At 42.4% G+C, this 20572-nt stretch overlaps 1 protein-coding gene across 6 annotated transcripts in view; it reads right to left on the bottom strand.

Annotated features, from left to right (window-relative positions):
- The window catches only part of ARHGAP26 (Rho GTPase activating protein 26), a 473317-nt gene that overhangs the window by 291096 nt on the left and 161649 nt on the right, over positions 1-20572 (bottom strand). For all 6 annotated transcript variants that reach the window (XM_024994422.2, XM_024994425.2, NM_001205522.1 and 3 more), the window contains exons 10-11: positions 18198-18292; positions 545-623 (exon numbers count right to left, since the gene is read on the bottom strand). In XM_024994422.2, coding sequence (XP_024850190.1) covers positions 545-623; positions 18198-18292 — 174 coding nt within the window. The remainder of the gene's footprint in view (positions 1-544; positions 624-18197; positions 18293-20572) is intronic.

Here is a 20572-nt window from a genome sequence, read left to right as displayed (position 1 = left end):
ATCACATTTTAGGCTTAACTCCTTTCGTGGATCATGGTAATCTCATCAGTTACAGTGGGATGTGAACCAGGTATAGCAATGGGAAGCTGAACCAGAGGGTGATGACAAGATTCTGCATCAATTGCATACACTTTTATCATCATTTAATCTATTAAAATGGATCTGAAGTAATGCTCTGGACTGCACTTTGTGGCAGTATCGATGAGTATTCTGTAAGTCAAATTGACGGTGCCTCCCTCTAAGAGTCCTCTGGGCATTACAACTGCCTTGGTGAAGGGGGGTCTCTGGTCTGATGTGGCGTCATGCAGGACCCATACCTTAGACTGAGAGGCCAAAGCTTCAGAACTGCATCCACACAAAAGCAATATCAATATCCAGGAACATTAGTCCAGGAATAAAAAAGATAAAAATAAAAAGCCCCTCTGGTACACTGATCTCGAGAGCCCAAGGTTTTATTTAGAGCAAAAGCAAAAACTGCTGCACTAAGGAAGCAAAACAACTCGAGACCTTTATTCTTGCTCTACTTCCCTGAATTGTTACTTACAGGTTCCCTGCCATCCATGGCTTCCATCCAGAGCCTTCGGTCCTCTTCAGACAATGCCTGCATGGTGATAACCCCGGGCCTACGGAGAAACAAGGACATGTAAACCAGTGCCACAGATGAAGGTGTGTCTTAAAGAAACACCCATGGAACCGAGGGAAAGGCTACTAGGGTTAATGGCGTGCAGAGAGACAGGCGCCCCTCAGCTCTTCAGAGCCACCTTCCAGCCTCAGAAAGCAAAGCCATCACCCCAAATCCCTCTCAGTAAGCCCACTTCCCTCAGGAAGGTGGCAGGAAACACCACCAGGACTCTACATACAGGACTCTACATACAGCTAAGTACACAGAGGAGTCAAGTGATTCCCTTCAGCCTTGTTTATTCTTTGAGATCATATTCGTTCCTGTCTCCCAAAATGCTACCAGAGTGTTTGACTCCAAGTAGGGGTACAATAAACTCCTCCCTGGTGGCTTAGTGGTAATAAATCTACCTGCCAATGCAGGAGACTTGGGTTCGATCCCTGGGTCAGGAAGATTCCCTGGAGAATGGAATTCTTGCCTGGGAAAGTCCATGGACAGAAGAGCCTGGCGGGCTACAGTCCATGGGTTTGCAAAAGAGTTGGACACGATTTAGCGACTAACCAACATCAAAAACTGAAGAGAATTATTGGACTCAATAAAAAGAGATGGAACATCCAAGTGGAGGGATCCTGGTCTAATATCTAATGGGCATTATACTTATGACTATATTAAATGTACACACTAGTTTCAAAAGAATCTTTAGCACAGCAGGAACTAAATGCATTCTTTATGTGCATTAGCTCTTTTCACTCTCTCCCTGAAATATTCTTGCTCTTTCAAACTGAGCAAAGACCCTCCAGAAAGCATGCACATGATATCGAATAATGTTTGTTGTGTACCCCTAACAGATGTCACACAAGAGGGGTGCACCACAAAAAGGAACTTGGGAGAAAGGATTACAAGCTCTCTAGGCTCATTAAGACAGGAATTCTTGACTTAGGGTCCAAGGATGGGCCCCAAAGAGTCTATGAGCCACCCTCCCTCCTCCAAATGTTTGTGCCTTTTTTTTGGACAAATAATTCAAACTGCCTATCAGATTATGAAAGGACACTGCAACCCATAAAAAGTTAAGAATTAATGACTCAAATCCTCATCTTTAAAGTTTGAGAAAGCCTAAAAGGAAGGCAGAGATCCACTGAGCAAGAATTAAGTCTGCAGCACCGCTCAGGATCACAGAAGGTACAGTGGACACACACACGAACTCCATGATGCCTTGCACAGCACAAGTCTGGGTCCACAAACACCTAAGCCTATTTATTCAATCCACTTATAGTCGCTGTTCTAGCTGCTCCTGGCTTATTTCCACAGTTTCAATGAACATGCTAGGTCTACTTATATTGAACATATTTTAAACATCACATTTGTTTTCATTCATCCTTCCTCAACATCTCCAAAGAAAAAAAGTTTTCAAAGCATGGAAGCATGGTGGCTGAGAGGTAAAGAATCTGCCTACAAATGCAGGAGACATGGGTTGGATCTCTGGTCCGGGAAGATCACATACGTTGTGCAGCAACTGAGTCCACGCACCACAACTACTGAGCCTGTGCTCTAGAACAGTGAGCTGCCACTACCGAGCGCACATACAACAACTACTGAAGCCTGCGTGCCTAGAGACTATGCTCAGTAACAAGAGAAGCCACCACGATGAGAAGCCCAGGCATTGCAACTAGAGAGGAGCCCCTACTCTCTGCAAACAGAGAAAAGCCCACACAGCAATGAAGACCTACTACACACCAAAAAAAAAAAAAACATATCTAGGGGAGGCTGGGAATGAGGGGCACTGGGGAGGGAGTGTTAGTGTGGGAGGCGGTGAACGAGAGGGTTGGGGCAGGGAGAGGAAAAAAGACCAGGCAGGAGTAGCAGGAGAGGCGGGGTGTGTGCAAGTGGCTGGGGGTAAGCAGGTGGATGACAGGCAGGCGATGGGACAGAAGCTATTCCCAAGTGGGCAGTCACCCTTTGGTGGGTCACACTGGGTGCTAGTACCTAGACCCAGTGACTCAAAAGGCACAGTGATTTACTGCACAGGCCAGGGAACTCCTTCGTCTTCTCCCACCATTTGTCAGCCCATCTAGTGTGCCTGACCTGCTGCATATCTGCAGACTGCTGGCAGCTGCGGCCCTGTGGCTGGGGCTTGGTGGACTGATTCTACTCTTTCAGTTTAAAGCCACATACAAAGCTTTAATAGCTTTGAGATGAAAAGTCTACGAAGCTGCAGTCCGCTGTGGAACTCTCCAGTCCCTGAGCCTGAAACTCTTTTTTGAGTGTTGCTGTCAGTGTTGTTGCGCCTGGACATCAGGCATCCCCTTGGCATAGAGGTACCCAGCCCAGCCCTGCCTCACTAAACTTGCACTTATGTGCTGTGCCTGAGAACTTGAATTTTAACCATCTTCTCAGGTGATCCTGAGGCACCTCTTCCCACACAGACAGCCCATTTTTCCTTCATGTTCTCCCCACACTGGAGAGCAAAGACACTCTACTCTCCACACTGGGGAAAAGCTACTCTCTACACACCAAAGTATCTCAGTTCATTTCCTGCTAGGTGTTCATCAGCAAACAGTGAAACCACAATAGCTTCCTAGCAGACCAAGATCTCAGGGACCTTGCAGATGTCACATCAACTTCATGGCAAACAGTGTGAAATTTCCACCCAGAGTCACAAAGAGGAAGTTCAAACAAACTCAGACGCTATTAAGGGTGGGCCACTTGGCGTTAGTAACCAGGAAAGTCAACAGGATTTGTTTTTATTTCACGAAGAAATATCAAAAGATAAATTCTTTTCCACGTGTGATTTTGTTCTTTTTTTTGGAGGGATGGGGTGACATAAAGCTGAATAGATTTAGCACACTTGATACTAATCCTATCACCCCAAGTTCAGAAAACTTTCTCTCAGCCTCATGTATGTTAACATCTGGATCACAGTATTATACTATCCTTTCTAGCCATCTAGAAAACACTCACTTGGCTTCAAGTTTTCTTTTCCCTTATTACAATTTAAACCACTATTACACAAATCTCTTATGTCTGTAATTCCTAGAACCAAGGTAAATGGGTCAACTTTATTTTGGAATCAAGTAGTCACTTCCTTTCCATATTCTATGCCCCTGCTAGCCACCATCCCTCAAAACAAAAGAAACTGAGCAAAACTCTCAATGACCCTACACATTCCATGCCAGTCCCGATAAGACAGTACACTTTCATTCAGGTATCAATTTAGTTCATGTGTGAAATGCATCTGGCTTTTCATAACAAAAGTGGAAAGATAAAGAGGGAAAGAGACAGAGGACTCATGAGGTAGGAGTGTGGAATGAGGGAAGGAAAATATGACACAATAAAAGGAAAATGGAGTAAATGATCAGAGGTCTTTTCAGCTCTGCAAATAACTGTGGTCCTCAGATACAGAGAACAAACTAGCAGGTACCAGAGGGGAGATGAGTGAGAGGAGGGACAAAATAGGTGAAGGGAATTAAGACATACAAGTGGCCAAATAAGTTGTAGGGATGTTATGTACAGCACAAGAAATATAGTCAATATTTTATAATAACTTTGTATGGTGTGTAGTCTATAAAAAAATCACTGTGTTGTACACCTGAAACAAAATTAATATTTTAAGTCAATTATACATCAATTAAAAAAATAACTGTGACCCCCATCAAACAATAATAAAACTACAATAATAATAACCCAACTCTGTGTGCCAGATAGTGTGTTAAGCACTATATAGTAATTAATTCATTTCATCTTCACAACTACATCATGAGGGAGGGATATTCTCATTATCCCATTTAGCAGATGAGAAAACCAAGGCACAAATAGGTTAAGTACTTTGTCCCCAGTTACAGAGCCAGGAACCAAACCACACAGTCTAATGCTTTGCCCTCAAGAACAAAGCTATAAGAAACATGGAGGTACTGCAGCCGCCAGAGAGCTTCTGTTGGCCATCAGAAGGGACGAGACCCTCCTGCAAGGCCTTAGTGAGCTCCTGCCTAGGGTTAAATGAGGTCGAATGATTAAGAGCTCTGTGAAACCTAAAGTGCTTTATAAAGATGAGGGCTCAGAACACCACTCTAGGCAAACAGTCAGTTCAAAAACAGGAATCCAATGACGACCAGTGTGACTGTGGTTTACATTCTATAGCAGTGGGTGTCCACATTTTTTTTGCCTAAAAATATCCAAGAGATGGAAAGGCAATGAGTTTTGCATTTTGCAGAGGAACACAAAAAGCACTAATCATAAAAAATAAGGATAAATTTGGACTTTGCCAAAATAAAAGAACGTCCAGTTGTCAAAAGATACTAAGAGAGTAAAAGATACTACTGGGGGAGTAAGAGAAGGTGTCTGTAATTTTTATCTCCAATGAGACAAACATCCAGAATATGCAAAGAATGTCAACAAATAAGAAAAAAAAGAACTAACAACCCAATTAATAAAATGGATGAAAGACCTTCATAAAACAGGACACACAAAGGGCCACAAACATAAGAAACAGAAGGGAACGTGATGGCACATCAGGGAAATGCAGTTAAGACCACAGTGAAATAAACACCCTTCTGAATGGAAAGCATTCAAAAGACCACCAATAACAAGTACTGGCAAGAATGCAGTACTTGGAACTCTCATCCACTGCTGATGGGAGAGCAAAGTGATAAAACCACTTTGGAAATATCTATTAAAATTAAACCTATGCCTTATGATCTAGCAGTTCTTCCTCTAGTTATATACCCAAGAGAAATGAGCACATATCTACCAAAAAACACATTTGAGAATACTCAGGTTTATTCACAATAGCCAGGTTTTGCAACAAGAAGACAAATATTCATTCACAAGACAATAAGCTGTTGTATATTTAAAATAATGGAACACCACAAGCAATAAAAAAGACCAACTACTGTTACATGCAACAACATGAATAAATCTCATAGAAATAATAATGAGGGAAAGAAGCTAGATGCAAAAGACTACCGACAGTGGGATTTCATTTATACAATGTTCAAATTCTTGAAAAGTCCTGTGCTGGGAGAAACCAGAACAGTGATTTCGTCTTAGAGAAGAAGTATGGGCAGTGATTGGGAAGGTGCCCAAGAAAACCCGCCAGAGTGACAGAAGTGTTCTATAACTTGACCTAGGTGGTCACACAGGTATGTGGGAGGATGTGTCTGTGTGTGCACAGTCATTAAGATATAGACTTAAGATTTATGCATTTTATTCTGATTATAACTCAATAAAAAAAATGTTTTTAAATACCCAAGATATACCACTTGTCAACTAACCTTACTTGCCATTCTGACTTTAGTGCTTGCTAGCAGACAAGTAATTGAATGACTCTATGTTATTCTTTAAAAAACAGACAATAAGAGTACCTACCTCATGTGGTGATCGTGAAGGCTAAGTGAACTATGTATAAGGCATTTCAAAATGTCAGACACAACGTAAGTGGTCCAAAAAGTAGTTGTTATCACAGGAGCAAATGAGCAGCAGGTCAGTGGAGGGAACAGATGACAAGTGTTGGGTAGTGTCCAAATTATGGGAGGAGAAGGGCAGATTAAAAAGGGAAAGAAAGAGTCACAGGTGCTTCTGATACACATGATCCCCACCCCCCCAAACACTGTCACATACCACTGAAAAATCACACCTCTACCACAGCCAAGGGCTGACATACAGGCTCTGAGATCATGGCCATTTCCTTCTTCCTCCTGAGTAAAAGTGGCCTACTTCCCCCTTTTGGACTTAATGTCTGATCATTGATAAGGGGTCTTCAGCAAATCCTAGAAAACCTGACAGAGTGTTCCCACTACCCACCAGAGGACAGAACAAATGATTTATAATCCTTTCTAGAGTTCAATCCTAAAATTCTACTTCAAATACAGTACCTCCTGTTCACTCTGAACAAGTCCTTGGTTGGTGCTCTATCTGGATCCTCTTAAGACGCATGAATAAGGATGTGCAATTTTCTAAGCACTTTGCCTCTCACACTACTGGGGCGATGCAGAAAATAGTTATTCACCTATCAAAAGGCAAACTGCTACCCACCACCTTATCTCCTTTCAACTCTGGTCTCCACAAAGGGTCCACGTAAAGTAATACATCATTTATTCGCACATCCAGGAACCTGGGACCACTCATGTCAGGTCACAGCTTTCTGATTCCAGGGTTGCTGGACAGCCTTCCTACTCTAATCTTATTCCTGAATCTGAGTCAACAACGGTGATCTCAGTGGCTTGGCAATTCACCCACTTCCTACTGGACCAGGAGATGCTATTACTAACTCACTCCACCCCACTGAAACACACTCAGAATCTAACAGTACTTATCTTTCTACACTGACCTCCAAAGATCTAGGGCTTACTCATTCATAAGACTATAAATCTTCTGCTGTCAAGAGTTCATTCCCCAGGTTCTATCCACAGTACTGCACATATAAGGGTTAAACTCCGAGTAAAAGGACTGTGGCATCCACAGAAACACATGTTCTCACAGCCTGTGCACAAAACCTGCCTCACTGTGCCTAGATAGAAAGACAGAGGAAAACGATGAAGGTCTAGAGAAGAGGTTGCCAGTCACAGGTAAAGAGAGACACATGAGTGCCAAAGGAAGTGGTCTTTGCCTTTAAAGTGCTACTGGCAAAACTGATCCTTAACTGTTCCTTGGCAATTACAAGCACGCAAGGTTTCAGCAGATCTTCATGTTACCAAACATATGGCAGATCTTCTGTACACAAACTTATGGACAAAGCAGAATAATCCTGGAGAATGACATCTCTTCCGTGTATATGTGAGATTACAGAGTCAAATATCTACAGAGACCAGACAAGTAAGCAAAATGAGGAAAACTGGATAAGAGTCTTCCCTGCCCCAAGGAAAACAGGTGTGGTCTCATTTACCTTAAAATGCGCAGCTCATTATTTTTTCTTTTTCACTTTTGCTTTCTGATAAAGTCACAGAAACAAAAGGGGTTTCCCTCTATGGGAAAAACAACAGCAAAATGCAAGGCAAAATGGCAGCTGTCCCGTCACCATGGTGGGGGACGTCAGGGCACGGTGGAGACTGTCGCAAAGTAGAAAGCACATGCCCCACCTAAACGAGGCATGTGCCATTCAGCTCTATAGACAGCTGGCACGTGGGAAGTCAGGGTCAGTGTTTACACATCTTTCCCATTTTCAAATGTTGCCTCAAACACTATTCAAGCCAAATTGAACATCTACGGACTGCCAGCCTGCGATTCTGGGGTCTGTGTTGGTCCTTCTCTGCCTCTCCGTACCTGAGCTCCATCCCAAGGCATCCCCACATGTTACAATGCATCTCGTGCCCTGGGACTAACAACGATGCATGTGCATTCTCGATGTGCCTCACAGTCCAACTGAGCAGAGTCTTTCCAGTTCATTAACGAAAGGGGAACTGGGGATACTTGCCCATTTTTTTCCAATATGAGGACTCAGTGCCATCACAGAAGGGCAACATTCATCTACTATATTCATCTACCATTCAAAAACGTATGAATCTGCACAATTTGCATGTTCTGAGATAAATAACCATTGGCGGTCCTTGTGCATTACATATGCTTGCACATGAGAAAAATACACACGCCAGAGTAACCTGCAGTGGGCTACAGGTGAGAAAAGACAGACGTGAGGGAGAAACCAGACACTGCAAACAGCGGCCCGCCAACTGCAGCTAAGGTTTACTGTTTACTATGGGCCGAGCACTGGGCTAAGGGTGTGGCTAGCACTATCATTTGTTCCTCGCAGTGAAGTGGGTACTTTCATTATACTTCTTTTAAAAAATTGAGGCTCAGAAATGACTTGCACAATCTTCAACTGGTAGGCAACGGCAAAGCCTCACCTTGAAAGCCCAGTCTGCCTGACTCTAAAGCAAGGCCCATCCGTGAAGCTCAACACTGTACTGCCCCCACCCCAAGCAGGGAGGATCTGTGCCCTGGGATCCAAGGTGACCGTTTCCTCAGGAGGACGGAGGGAAGGGGAGAAGGCACTTCTTTCTCTCTATCTCTCTCTCTGGAGAAAGGAAACAGGAGAAGGAGGAAAGGACTTCCTCTACACGCACCCCCACCCCCACATACACAAATACACGTACAGCCCTTGAGAAATTTTCGGAAGCAGGCTTCTAATCAATTATTTAGAAAGGATATGATCCTAATGAGTGAATGAATCATAACCTACCATAGCCTATGGCACTGAGCTCCTGGGAGGAGAGGTCCTAAAATAATCAGGACCATAGCAAAGATAACAGTCTACAGAGGAATACTGCCAATCGCTTCGGATAATTTCCTTACATTTTTACTTTAAAGGAGAATGAAGTCACGAAACATCAGGAAGCCCAGACAAAGACATCTTTGGCACAGTAAGTTACACGGTCTTTAATGAAACATACTGACTGAGTGCCAGTTATGCACCACAGGCACCACGGACCAAAGAGTAAGCAGATCTCAACACACACCACCAGCAGAAAGCATTGCCAGGAAGAATAACCCTCAGGGGGAATGCAAACGCTTGTTATTTTGATAACAACCTACGAAAAAATATTCTAATTCTAAAAATCTTCTAGGTCATTTATCAATCCTTCTTAGTATTCTATCTCATGATGAACAGACACACAGGTAAGTGGAGTTTATACACTGAACTGTCTCCTTTCTTCAGACTCATATAATAGCAAAATTTTGGTTTTTAAAAACTAAACTCATTTTATACTTAGAAATTAGCAAATAAACTGGTATATTCAATCAATAAAATTCCAAATTTCACCATGTAGACTAAAGAACAGAAACAGGATTAAGTAATAGAAATAAAATAAATACGGTTGCCTTACTTCATACCACAATTCATTAACCAGCACATCCCATTCTTACTTAAACCAGAATCAAACAGCAAATACGCTCTCATTTAACTTTTTAAAAAGGAAAAGAAAAAAAAAAAAAAAAAACACAGCAATTTAAAAAATACACAACGTCTAAAGATTCTAAGAACTTCTCAACTAGCTTATTTTATGAAACAGTCAAGGAGCAATTCAGAAAGTACAATATTTCTCCCCACTCTACCCCCACCCAAATCATGGAAGTCAGAGCAGGAGAACACCCTCTGAGGAAGGAAAAAGCCATTTCCTCCCCGAAATGTCAACGGCATTGAGACCGGCACTCTAACCAACCAGCAGGAAGGCAAAATCAAATATTATTTCAAACAAGGGGTGAGAAGGGGAGGGGAGGGGAAGTTTGAAACCAGGAAAAATGGATTCATCTGCTGCAGAAGATAAAGGCAGACTGCACCAAAAGGGAAAAGCAGAAATGCCTGGTTCTCAGCACAAACTGAACAGTCCCAATCACTCATCTGTTTTTAACACCAGCCTCGAATAAGCTGTCCCTGAAGCAAAGAGCCTGACACATGAGTTCAGAAAGTAAGGTAAAATGCACTGTTCAAAACAGAGGCTGCACTCACTGAGCATGCTTGCTTCTGCAGGAAAGTGGGTATGAAGTGATCCATCACAGAAGGGTGGGAAGGAAGGAATTTCTAGGGAAAGAATGAGTCATTTAGAATGCCTTTCCTTTAAGAGGTAATATTCACATGATGGTTTCTTCTACAGAAACACACGTCACACACACACCACTGACTACTAAATGTCAGTGTAGAAAGGACAGCTAATTTTCCACTGGACCAGCTAACACTTATAATACGTATACAACACTGCCATCTAGAGGCTGAGCACTGAAACAAAGTCTGTTACATAAGATGATCCTTTTTGGAAAACACAGTCTTACACTCGCAAAACATCACAAAGACACGCAAACGAATGCACGCACACACACCACATTCCAAACTAGCAGAGTATTATTTTAACTTAAAAGTAGTATCGTATGGCTTCCTTTCGAGAGCATAAATTGGAAAGAAGGGCTTAAACCTTTTATCTTGTATAGGAAATATATATAAATAATAGATTATCACATATAGTTTGAAAATAGATTCTTCCTCCTGTACACATATACCCTTAAAGTACCTGTATTCACTCTCAACTTATAGAAGACTTGAAATGTAGGTATGCCATCAAAATGAAACAGGCTCAAAGAAATACCTCCTAACACTAAGGTACACTGTAAGAACAATGAAGTCCCAGGTTTTAGGATAGAGAGCAAACTTCAGAGAAAGAACCTCTTCCAACAGAGAACTACATCAGGGAAGAATATTACAGTATTCCATTTTCAAAATAATCTTACAAGGTAGGTATGATTAGCCCCATCTTACAGAAGTGGTTAATCCACCAGTCCAGACTCACACAGCCAGTAAGAGGCAGATCCCAAATTCCAACTGAGGGCTGCTTTGACTTTTTACCTGCATCATGCAGCCTTCTGTAAAAATATACTAAGGGTGGTGACTCATTAGAAGGTTGGGGTAGATTATTCAGATCTTCCATTAATCTTTCTAGCTGTCACTATTCTTTCTTTAACCAATTTCCCATTCTTCTGGGGTTTTGTCCTACCTATACAGAAATGGAGATTATGTTTAAACTTGCCCAAGCTTCAGTTTAAATATCAACTAACATGATTCAGTTCCCATAATCTCTTACATAGTAATTCACCGAAGTCCCAAAGGAAAGAACAAAATAATCTAACTCTGAAAGTGCATTACTATAAAAAACAAAATTGAACTACAAGCACACAGTACTGCACTAAAAGCTGAACGAAGTAATGTTATTCTGCCTCTGGGAGCAAATTACCTGAGACGGATAGTTAGAATTGAACAGAGTTATATAAAACATAACTAACTGAACAACTAGCCAATACAAAGGAAAGCCTGTACAACGTGCAAATACCTAGTGCATGGTGGGACGCGAGGACAGAGTTCACGGTGGGTGTGACATGCCAGGCTAGGGCTGCTTGACAGGAAAGCTGTCTCTATCTACCTATTCATGGAAAGCTCACAGAAGGAGGACTGTGAATGTGGTTTGCAAGAAAAATCAGATGATGACTCTTAAGAAGGAAAGTCCAATAGATTCATACTGCTTCATTAAACTTTGTTATCTCCATGGTCAGTAGAGTCTCCAGCAGTTAGTTATGGCTAATAAATGAGGAGGGGGAGGGGGAGAAGAGAGGAAATGAAAATTCAAAGCCTTCTAATTATGCCATCACTCTCTGTAAGACTGGAAGGGTGAAGTCCCCCTGTGAGTTACACCTTCCTCATAGCTTTTTCGGAGAAGGCAATGGCACCCCACTCCGGTACTCTTGCCTGGAAAATCCCATGGACAGAGGAGCCTGGTGGGCTGCAGTCCATGGGGTCGCTAAGAGTCAGACATGACTGAGCGACTTCACTTTCACTTTTCACTTTCATGCATTGGAGAAGGAAATGGCAAGCCACTCCAGTGTTCTTGCCTGGAGAATCCCAGGGACGGGGGAGCCTGGTGGGCTGCTGTCTCGGACACAACTGAAGTGACTTAGCAGCAGCAGAAGCAGCAGCATAGCATTTTGATCCTCCAAGTTTGCTGAACACTCAATATACTGGTATTTATACCTCCAGTTGCACGAATGTGTTTGCCATTCTACAATCAGTGCTAAGTAAGACCCATGAAGGCAAGGACTATGCTTGTCTTGGTCCCCATGACACCCCTAGTGCCCAGTAACCTGTGATCCTAATAAGTTCTCCGGTTCTGCCCACCTCTGGAGAGAAGGTGGGAATGGGGCATGCAACACTCCACACAATATCTTCAAATGTATGGACTTCTGTTGGGGTCAGCTAGTCCTGGAAAACATAAAGCATTCTAATTGTTTCCTTTCCTCCAAGTATAAACACCACTCCTCAAGAGACTACACTGATTCAATGCATCAAAAAGAAGTCTTTTGTTTCTATTATTTTCCATATGGTTTATGGCTCCTTCCGGAAAACATTTAAGAGAAAATACCCATGTATCACATACATTTGTGAGATATCTCTTTAAAATAAACAAATGCAGAGATGCTGAGAGATGACTACCACCATGATTCTTCAGCTTAAACAAGTATTTTCCCTACATCTGCTCATTAATTTCCATAAGATGCTGCATGGTAGAGTTAATTATTCAAAGTAACTAAAGACAGATAATGCCAAGTATCACATGCCACTACCCCTAACAGCTGCCTTTAGACAAACTCATTTTTTACTCAGAAATTTTACATTAAATTCACTCAAAAAGAGTTAACACAATTTAAAGGGAAAAAAATCTATTTTTTATTATATTAACCAATGTAACATATAAACTTTCAAATGTTCGATTCTACAGCAAGGTAATACAAAGGCACCAAAGAATGCCTTTTTATTAAGGTATAAGAAATAATGATTTTTCAAATACTAAGGAAGATAATGTATGTAAAAGGGTGGTTTTGTGAAATGGAGCTCCTTATCAATGGGATTGTTCAAGGAATGTGTACTGGGCCACCCATCTAAAAGGCTGTAGGGGCCTATCATGGCTGCCTCCTTGCGAGAATCCCTCTTATCCAATACTGTATTGGTTTGCTCGGGCTGCTATAACAAAGGCCCCCAAAGTGAGTGACATGAATAACAGAAAAGTATTATCTCACAGGTCTAGAGGCTAGAAGCTCGAGACCAAAGTGTCAGCAAGTGGGTTCCTTTTGCAGTACGTAAAGGAGAAGCTTTTCCATGCCTTTGTCCTAGCTGCTGGTGGTCTGCTAGCAATCTCTGGCATCCCCTGGCTCAAAGAGACATCACCCTGATCTCTGCCTTCATGTTCACATGGCATTCTCCCTGTGTACATGTCTGGCTCTGTGTCCAAATTACCCCTTTCTATCAGGACACTAGTCAGACTGAATTAGAGCCCACCCTAATCTAATCACCTCATTCGAACTTGACTACATCTACAAATACTCTATCTCCAAACAATTTTTGTTGTCAGACACTGGAGATCAGAATTTCAGCATTATGAACTTGTCGGGGTATACAACCTAACCCATAACAAGTACCTTCTGGGAAAATAAGATATTCTTCTTCAGAGCAAGTTGTGGTAACACCCACAACTACTACAAGTCACACACTCATTTAAGGCCACACAGATTCTTAGATGTAAGAATTAAAAGTAGCTTTCTGAAATGTATTCACAGTATTAAGGAGGATCTTTGACACAAAAAGTTCAAGAGGTATAAATCTAAATCCCTAAACTCTGAATTAATCCTCAATTTGATTTCCAAGTCATTCATAGGTCAGAGTTACAACAGTTCTTCCTAGAGGACAGAAGTGTCAGGGATTAATCCCTTTTTGGCAGAATTTGAGGGTTAACGAACTGGCAGCAATGCCCTGGGATGCAGTGCAAACATTCTACTGACAAATGGCGCCAGCGCTTGGATCTCTTACTCATGCCAGTCTCCTTAGACGAACAGAAATGTAAATCGTCAGGAATAAGAGGCAAAAGAAGAGTGTACACAGCATTCACGGAACATCTCCTGTGTGCCTCATTAAACCATTAGCCATGTGAGGACTTTCTGAAGAGCACAGGGTAGGAGATACGGGAACAGAAGTGTGTGTGCTGCTTTTTGTTCAACCACCATTAGTTTACACACCAAACGCCAAAAACGAGAGTGAGAAAGCACTCCTCAGATTTCACAGTCAGCAAGGAGACTGCTCAGCAGCGGCCCCAAGATCCAAGTACAGACAGCCCTAGGCTCCTCACTCGAAAACGCTTCTAAAATACCCTGAGTTCTGAGGCAGCAAAAGTGCCCTCAGTTCAACTCCCACCTGAACCTTGGGTAAGACTCACCCTCTAAACTGCAGATCCCTCCTCAGTAACATGAGACACTTGGAGCACAAGTCTCCCTGGGCTGGGTGAGGATTACATGAAATTACATGAAGTGTTCAGCTCCAGAAAGTACTCTCTGACTGCTGGTCTCTTCCACAGTTAACTAAAAGACTGGGTTTTATTGTGGGTTTTACTGTTGCTTTATTCCTAATACTCTATATCAGAGACTGCTGATCATCTTTTCTACTAGCTATATTCTCCTCCATCAAGCCAAGAATTAAGCTCCTTAGTAAAGGAGCCTGAGTTGTTTTGTTTTGTTTTACTGTTGCTTGTTTTTAACAAGGAAAATGCTTTGGTGCACTCTGAGAACACTATACTAGGATATGCCTGCCCTTTAATACACCAGTTGTGACCAAGAAGAGAGGACAACAGAAGACCTTATTCAGAAAGTGGACTTCAGGGTCCCTCTTGCAGAAAGGCAGACTGTGTAGGTCTGGGGCAGGAACAAGAAGCTGCAGTTCTCACAAGCACCCCTGTGGATGTTGAGAGTGGGCGGTTCTCACCACACAGTAAGAGACACTGGTATCTTCAACTCACAACACTCACCTCCTAGAACATCACTTCCTAAAGGCTACAGTTTCAGCTACACAATGACATGAAATATCAGCGCTGAGCCTAAAGGATAAAAGTAGTCAATCTTCAAACCCCACAACTTCACATATTCTAAGTCAAATAAGTCACACTTTAGCATGCAGTAATATCTTCATAGAATAAAACATTAATAGCTACTACATAAATGTTAATCTGTGCTACATACTCTGGGAACATTCTAAAACCTCATGCTGCTAAAGGTAACCATTCCCTCACTGACTTTCACATTTCCTAGGTGCTAAACTTGCATTTCACCCCTTTGCTTCTCCAACTCAGCAGGCAGAAGCCAAGAAGTCTGTGGAAGGTTGCAAAGACAGCAGGACAGCTAGCAGCATCCCTGCCTTGCTAAAGCACACTGGTGGAAAAAGAGGGGTGCAGGCATCTTCCAGAGAACAGGACTCTATGCAGAGTTCTCAGGGATGCCTCCCCTGAGCACATGCAAATGCCTTTCCCTCTCACCTGTTTCTTCCTGGATGTGGGGGGAAATGCAGAAAGATGCTAAAGAAAATAGTGCCAACGGTAACCTCATCTTTGAGAGCAAAGATGACGACCTGTGTAGAAAATGGAGAGAAGGTGGCTCATGGATGTCCTGTGTTCTTTCAGGTGATGGCCAGTCGAGTGCAACCACGAGAGGAGACAGAAGGGACTCCAGTAAACCACTTTTCTTATATTCAAGGGTGCTAGAAACAGGATGCCTGGAACACCACATAGACCACGTGGGAAAACACCAGCATCATCCAGGAGGCAGAAGTGGCTGGAGAGGAGAGTCCGGACTCTGACCTTTGTTAGAGTTTCTGCACCAAAGGCAAGGCAGGGCCAGGTCAACTGTTTAGGACTGGCTAGTTTGAATAACTTCACAGGTGCTAAGCTTCGAGAGCAGTCCCTAGGGGCCTGGTTCCTGGCCCTGGATGGTTCAGGCAGAGGAATATTGCCTCCTGGGGTGCTGGGGCCAGTGGAGGCAGCGTGGCTGTGGACCAGGAGTCCACATGTCAGTGGTACTCCCCAGGTTCAGCCCTCAGATGACTCCAAAAACCGGCCTGCCCTGAATTGGGCAGGCTCTCCCCAGGCAGAACAGCATCACAATACACTGAACATTAAAAACACAAATAATACAACAGAACCCTCTACTCCCTTCCTGTTTATTAAGAGGAGATTCAGCAGCCTCATTCTGAACCACAACTGAAACCTCTCCATGTCACGCCAAGGAAACCAGAGGCGATGACTTAAAAGAAATGGACTTCCCAAATACACTCAGTATGTTGAATGTGACACATTTGCTCTCGGCTTATAATTGAGATGTGCAAAGCTTTTCTGGCCTAACACAGGGGGAAGGTGGTAGGAAGTGTTGGCAAGGGTGGAAATGAGATGGAGGAACCATGGTGAGTTTTAATTGCCTAAAAAGCAACTCTTTACAACTTCTGGGAAACTTCTGAAGAAGAAAATGACTCAGCTTCAGAAAGTGTCACTGACCTCATTTCCAAAATAACAAGAGCTGCAATGCAGGGCATGCCCTTGTTCAAGGAGCCCTACATATAGATCACCATCTCTGGGAACTATTCAGCTGACCAGGATCACACAACAGGGCTCCATTTCCACACAAACACATCCACTAATCCATTTTTCATGGACGTCAACAAATATGAATTCTTACAAATTCTAAACTTGTAATAGAGAAGAGAGATGCCTACAAGGGCTCAAAGCATCCAGATGTAGGATTTGTTTAAAGTCAAGAATAATCTTAGTTTGTGGTGTACTTTTCACAATCCCCCTTTGCTACCCCAATTCAACCTACTCCTCCATACAACCCTTCTCCATTCCCTTCCCCTCACAACCCACACACAGCAAACAACTACGGTACTCGCTTTTCTTTACAAATTATATTTATTCCTCTGCATTTAGATGCTAGCTTTTGAAATATCAAGTCAGATAACCATGAGGGACATGCTAATTAATAACTAATAACAACTCATTGATGAACATTTATTATTTGCTACTCTGCCAAGCATTTTATATGCCTTATCTTCTTGAATCCTAACCATTCCAGGAACTAGGTATTATGACCATCTTCATTTTCCAGAGAAGGAAATCAAGGCCTCTAAAGATTAAGTGACTTGCCCAAAGTCATATGGCTACTAAGCAAAATTTTACTAAGTCAAAATTTAGATCTGGGTTTCCTGACTTGAGAGCCAAAAGTATAGTAACTAGACTGCTAATGAGACATGGTTGGTTTCCACAAATGTCCAATTTAGGCTACATGGGCATACTCTCTCCACAGGCACGCTATCAGCCTCAGGGGCCACACTGCAGAGACACATCGCTCCACAAGAAGGCATTTCACCCCCTGGCGGCACACGGAGCAGAACACGCCAGGTGGTACCCTCGCTCCAGATCCTTTAGAGCTGTCATGAAGTGGCCACAGGCAAACGTCTCAGGGAAGTAGAAGTACTGGCCTGACAAAATGTGTACCTTTTTCTTTTTTTTTAATAAAGGGGAGAAATTAAACAGCATGACAAGAGAATCATGCTGAGATCTAAGCATCTTTGTGCTAGCACTGCTGATCTTGAATAGACAGCTTAAATGAGCTTAACTCATGGCATTCATTCAAAGAATTAACCTGTTGCCAAGTAAAGTGTCTCAAAGAACTGGAATGCTGTCAAACGAGCTTAACATCATGAAATGGTACAACTTAATGAGATTCTATAAATCTCGAGGAACACAACACAGAGCTTCCTCTCCAAAGACTGATTTCACAAGTGGGGTGTTTTCTTTCTTGGGTGCATACACACAATGGTAAGCAAAATGCTGTAACTAAAAGCCCCTTTTTGAATTGAGTAGAACTTCTACTTTTCCCTTTACCTAACTCCTTTTGAATCATTTCATAAAAATTCTAAGTAAAAAATCTCATATAGTTGATACAATTGTGCTAATTAGATCTCTTTAAACATAAATTCACCCTCCTGAGACCTAACACACATTCTTAAGAAGGAAGCCCTGACATTAAAAGAAAACCAACCAGGGCCTCAGTGCCAAATGTAAAGCACAGGGGTAGAGATACTGATTCCTACAAAAGAGCAATTGGCCTCTATTTTAAATGGAGGAATGGAGATGGGAAAGAGGGGGTAAAAAACCAGAATGTTCTGACTAGATGGGAAAGGTAAGAAATTCAAATTCAGCAATATTTGTTTCTGAGAAAAAGTGTGACAACTGCTCACCTGTCTACTGCTTCGACGTCAAAGCAAAATCTCTTCTCAATGGAGTCTGTTTTCCGCCGTGTGCAGGATTTGAGGGTGACTGATTCATCTTCTCCCTGTTGGGAAGACACAGACAGTCAAAATGAGGCCAGAACTCGGGCCATGCTCCTCTCCTGGACAAAGATGCCACATAAACAGGAGTGATCATTTCATCCTCTAAGACCTGAGTATTCAGGACCACAGGAGGTTGGTCACCAACTTCCTCAGGCCAGAGCCTCATGCAGATAAAATCTGTGAGCCATGTTTTACTTGGAGCCCAGCATCTGAGTATTGACAGATTATGATGGTATATATAGCAGCAACACATGCTAGATTAAACTCTTGTTGGTATTGTTTTAAATAAGTTTAATCTGCAGGTTTGATAAGAGTTGAAACAAGACGACCTTGAGGTCCTCCTTCCAATTCTGAACTTCTATGATCTTGGTTCAATGGTCACTTCTCACTAAAAACATTCCTGCAAATACACCAGACATGCTCACATAGCACCATGTACCCCGCTCCTTCCCTCATAGCACTGATCACAGCTGAGATCTGCTGCTGCCCAAAGGATGATTCAAATAAAGTCTCTCTCCTCATTAGGCTGCAAGTTCCCTGAGGGCACGTACTAAGCCTATTTTTTGCTTGCCATTGGGTCCCCAGAGACCAAACAGTCCCTGGAACAGAGTAGGTGTGCAATGAATATGTTTTAACAGCTTTTTCAATGGCACCCCATTCCAGTACTTTTGCCTGGAAAATCCCATGGACGGAGGAGCCTGGTGGGCTGCAGTCCATGGGGTCGCTAGAATCGGACACGACTGAGCGACTTCACTTTCACTTTTCACTTTCATGCATTGGAGAAGGAAATGGCAACCCACTCCAGTGTTCTTGCCTGGAGAATCCCAGGGACGGGGAAGCCTGGTGGGCTGCCGTCTCTGGGGTCGCACAGAGTTGGACACGACTGAATCGACTTAGCAGCAGCAGCAGCATATTTAAAGTATGTACTTTCTTATTGAAGTATACTTGATTTACAATGTTGTGTTAATTTCTGCTGTACAGCAAAGTCACTCAGTTATTTGCATACACATTCTTTTTCAGTTCTTTTCCATTATGGTTTATCAAGGATACTGACTATAGATCCCTGTGATATACAATAGGACCTTGTTGTTTATCCATCCTATCACTCAGTCAGGTCTGACTCATTGTGACCCTATGAACAGTAGCCTTCCAGGCTCCTCTGTCCATGGAATTCTCTAGGCAAGATACTGGAATGGGTAGCCATTCCCTTCTCCAGGGGATCTTGAGTATAATTTTTAATGTATAATATATTGCATATGTTTAAGTAAACAACTTATGAGTTTTGACATCTGTATACATCCATGAAATCACCAACATAATCAAGGTAATGAACATTTCCATCAGCCCACAAGTTTCCTTGTGAGTCCCTTTGTAATCCATCAGCCCTCCACCCAGTCCATTCCCAGGCAAACACTGAATCTGTTCTGCCACTACAAATTAGTTTGAATGCTCTGTAACTGTATACAAATGGAATGCCCTTTTATGCCAGACTTCTTTCATTCAGCGTAATTCATTTGCTAGTCACTCATGCTGTGTAAATCAAGGGTTTATTTCTTTTTACAAATGATATGATCAACAAGGGGGTAATACCCAAAATATATAAACAACACATACAAGTCAACAACAAAAAAGCTAACACCTCAACTAAAAAATGAGGAGAAGACTTAGACAGATATTTTTCCAAAGAGGAAATGCAGATGGCCGATAGACACATGAAAAGCTGCTAAACATGACTAAACATCAGAGAAACACAAGTCAAAATCACAATGAGATATCATCCTACTCCTATCAAAATGACTATTATCAAAAAGACCACAAATAATAAATGTTAGTGAGGATGTGAGGATGTAGGGAAAAGGGAACCCTTGTACACTGTTGGTGGGAATGTAAATTGGTGTAGCCACTGTGAAATACAGTATGGAGGTTTTTCAACCAACTAAAAATAGAACTACCATATGACCCAGCAATCCCACTCCTGGGTGTACGTACATCCAAAAGAAAACAAAACACTAATTCAAAAAGATACACATACCCCAGTGTTCTTAGAAGCATTATTTACAACTGTCAAGATATGAAAGCAACCTAAGTGTCCATCAACAGATGAATGGATAAAGAAGTGGTACAGGGCTTCCCTGGCAGTTCAGTGGTTAAGAATCCGCCTTGCAATGTAGGGGACACTGGTTTGGTCCCTGGTCAGGGTAGACCCCTCATGCTGTGGAACAACTAAGCCCAAGCACCACAACTACTAAGCCAGGGTTCTAGAGCCCATGAGCCACAACTAC

This window comes from Bos taurus, chromosome 7, assembly GCF_002263795.3.
Source record: "Bos taurus isolate L1 Dominette 01449 registration number 42190680 breed Hereford chromosome 7, ARS-UCD2.0, whole genome shotgun sequence".
Taxonomy (NCBI): domain Eukaryota; kingdom Metazoa; phylum Chordata; class Mammalia; order Artiodactyla; family Bovidae; genus Bos; species Bos taurus.
The sequence above is the reverse complement of the archived record's forward strand: the minus strand, read 5'-3'. Positions and strand labels throughout refer to the sequence as shown.